General features: G+C 54.6%; 1 protein-coding gene across 2 annotated transcripts in view; it reads left to right on the forward strand.

The window, feature by feature from the left end:
• Positions 1-3,184, forward strand: part of ASAP3 (ArfGAP with SH3 domain, ankyrin repeat and PH domain 3) — a 50,969-nt gene that overhangs the window by 41,622 nt on the left and 6,163 nt on the right. For both annotated transcript variants that reach the window (XM_006145150.2, XM_006145149.2), the window contains exons 15-19: positions 10-155; positions 559-653; positions 876-1,053; positions 2,183-2,268; positions 2,417-2,532. In XM_006145150.2, the coding sequence (XP_006145212.1) occupies positions 10-155; positions 559-653; positions 876-1,053; positions 2,183-2,268; positions 2,417-2,532 (621 nt within the window). The remainder of the gene's footprint in view (positions 1-9; positions 156-558; positions 654-875; positions 1,054-2,182; positions 2,269-2,416; positions 2,533-3,184) is intronic.

Raw genomic sequence — 3,184 nt, forward strand, 5'->3', positions numbered from 1 at the left:
CCTGAGCGCGCTCCTTCGCACACCCCACGTGGCTCAGCACCAACCTGGGCGTGCTCACCTGCATCCAGTGCTCCGGCGTCCACCGCGAGCTGGGCGTGCGCTTCTCGCGAATGCAGTCCCTTACTTTGGACCTGCTGGGCCCCTCCGAGTTGTTGGTGAGGTCAGGGGCGGGGCCTGGGCGGGGCCAGAGGAAGGGGTGGGTGTGGGCCCTGAAGGCAGGTGAGGATCGGAGACCTCCGGAGTGAGCATCGTGCTAACCACTAAATCTTTTTTTTAAGAGTTCTTTTTTTGCCATAGGGCATGTGCGCTCCCCAGAGAGACAGAAAACGAGAAATCACCCCTCAGGGAGTATAGCCATCTGCAATCTCTTTCCTCCATTCTCCTCTTGGGATTTTGGGCACGCACACACACGCCCGGCGTGTTTTAAGCTACCCAGCTCAGGACTCGAACCACGACTGACTCTGTGGGAGTCCACCGACGTATCCATTATACCATGTGCTGGTGTCATAACCACTGGATCTTAACTCTCCTCCCATTGCCACTTTCTCGCAACCCCAGCTGGCCTTGAACATCGGAAACACTCGCTTCAATGAGATCATGGAGGCCCAGCTTCCCTCAGTGGGCGGTCCTAAGCCCTCAGCTGAGAGTGACATGTAAGGGTACCCTCCCATGGAGGGGCGGGGCATCCTGCCCGGGGATTCTGCCCCCTGCTCTCCCAAGGTTTCAGAGGATCATCTTTCCGGGGGAGGGGAGCCTCAGATCCAAGAGTCCAGAACTTGGTTCTGGGCGGGTGGGGGCTGTATTTGCTGGGGGATGGTGGCAGGGGTGAGCTGGGTGGGGTCCTCCTGCTCTGACACCCATGGCTGTCTTGGCAGGAGCATCCGCAGGGACTACATTGTGGCCCAGTATGTGGGACACAGGTTCGCCCCCCGCTCCCCGCCTGAGCCGCAGAGACTCCGCACAGCCATTCACAACAAGGACCTCCTGTCAGTACTGGAGGCCTTTGCCAGCGGGCAGGACTTTGGACAGCCACTGCCGGGGCCTGAGGGGCAGGTGAGAACCCCCTCCGAGGACTCTTTAACCCACCTGCACTCACATACTCCCCAGTCCTCGGGACCAGCGGTTACTCCCCTCTGCCCCACCGCTGACACCTGCTCACCTCTGCCATGGCAGGATAAATGGGGAAAGCACAGCTTCAGTCAAGGCTGAGCGAGAGTCCTGGCCCTGCCTCTTCCTAGCCGTGTGATCCCAGGCAGCAGACTGAGCTCTCTGAGCCTTCTCTCCTCACCTGTAGGCTGGGACAATAGCAGTTCCCGCTGACGTGAGGAGTCACGTACACAAAGGGCCTAGTGTATGATGGGTGCACAGTAAGTGCCGGATTGTTTGTAAGGTTTTTGCCATAGGGTGCATGCACCCACTGGAGAGAGACAGAGGGAAAGTAAGAAATCGCCCCCCAGGGGGGATGGCCACGCCACAATCCCTTCTCCTCCATTCTCCTCTCAGGATTTTGGGCACACACACACAAGTGCCAGCATGACTTTTAAGCTGCCAGGTCCAAGACTTGGACTATGGTTGGCCACGTGGGAATCCAGCACCTTAACTACTATGCTACCTGCTAACCCCAATGCTAGTCTTTTTTTTTTTTTTTTTTTTTTAAGCCTTAGAAATGGGTAAGGACAGGGAGCAGGGCAGGCCATGGCACTAGTGAGTCCAGTAATAAGCACATGAGTAAGAGAAAGACCCCGAGACATTTGAAGGAGTGCGTGGAAGGGCGTTGCTAACTGAACGTCAAGCAGGGTGTGCTCGAGCTGTCTCTGCATCTAGTGGGCCGTGTGCCACTGAGGCGAGGTGAGAATTCGCTCCACCTACCCCGAGCAGTAGCAGGAAGTGTGAGGCTGCTGCCTCTGTGGGGAAGTGGGAGCACAGACAGGGGCCCACGGCCAAGAACCAAGTGTGGGAAACTCAGCTGTTGGGGGCAGAGGAGGAGGACCTTCTGAAGGAAATAGCGAGGGAACATTCCTTCACCTTCCACCAAACATGAAGGTCCGTCCATTCCACCTCATCTCTCCCAGGTTCTGGCAGCTTCACATCAGGATGTCAGGGGGCAGTAAGAGCTCAAGAGGGTGATATTGGGTTGGGGGTGGGTGACCTGGAAGGAACTCAGGTGTGGACGTGTATCCAGGCACCTGGAGAGCTGGCCCTGCACTTGGCTGTCAAAGTCGCCAACCAGGCCTCCCTGCCCCTGGTGGATTTCATCATCCAGAATGGGTGAGAGCCTCACTGCCCACCTGTCCCCACCTTTTTTCTCTTCTGCTGCATTCTCCTCCCTCTTTTCCTCGCCCTCGTTTTTGCCCTCACTTTGCCCCCCTTCACTCGTCCGTTTGCCTCCCTTTCTCCCTGAACCCCCTCCCTGCAGGGGTCACCTGGATGCCAAAGCTGCTGACGGGAACACGGCGCTGCACTACGCCGCACTGTGCAACCAGCCCGACTGCCTCAGGCTGCTACTGAAAGGGAGAGCCTCGACCGGCACAGGTGGGGCTAGAACTCCCCCACTATTGGACTCCACCTCCTGACTGCCCCTCGGGTGGGTGTGCACACCCAGAATCCTGAGAGGAGAATGGAGAAGGGATTGTGGCATGGCCATCCCGCTGGGGTTGATTTCTCACTTTCTCTCTCTCTGTCTCTCCAGTGAATGCATGCGCTCTGTAGCAAAAATATCTCTTAAAAAAGAAAGAAAGAAAAAGAATTATTTATTTAATTCTATTTATTACTACAATATTACTACTTTTGAAAGTTTGTATGCACTCACCAGAGAGAGATGGGGGGGTGGGAGGGAGTGAGAAAGCAAGCCACCAAGTCTGGGACTGGAACCACAGTTTATCATGTGAGAGTCCAGCACCCCAACCACCATGCCACCTGCTGGCCCCTGCAAAATGGGAATATCACTGTCCTAGTAGACCTGCTAAAAAGATAAAGTAGTATTTCTTTTTTTTTTTACTGTCCACAGTATTTATTTATCAAGAGAAACTATTCTTTAGCCCATGGATTCATGTTTCAGGAACATGGCACCAATCCAGTGACATTCTTTACATTCCAAAATCACTTTGTACTCTGAAAGATACCAGCCTTCCTCATCTCTTCAAAATCTTTCATGGAATCATAATTTCTGTAGAAATCTGCATAT

This window comes from Tupaia chinensis, unplaced genomic scaffold (assembly GCF_000334495.1).
Source record: "Tupaia chinensis unplaced genomic scaffold, TupChi_1.0 Scaffold000146_1, whole genome shotgun sequence".
NCBI classification, from domain to species: domain Eukaryota; kingdom Metazoa; phylum Chordata; class Mammalia; order Scandentia; family Tupaiidae; genus Tupaia; species Tupaia belangeri.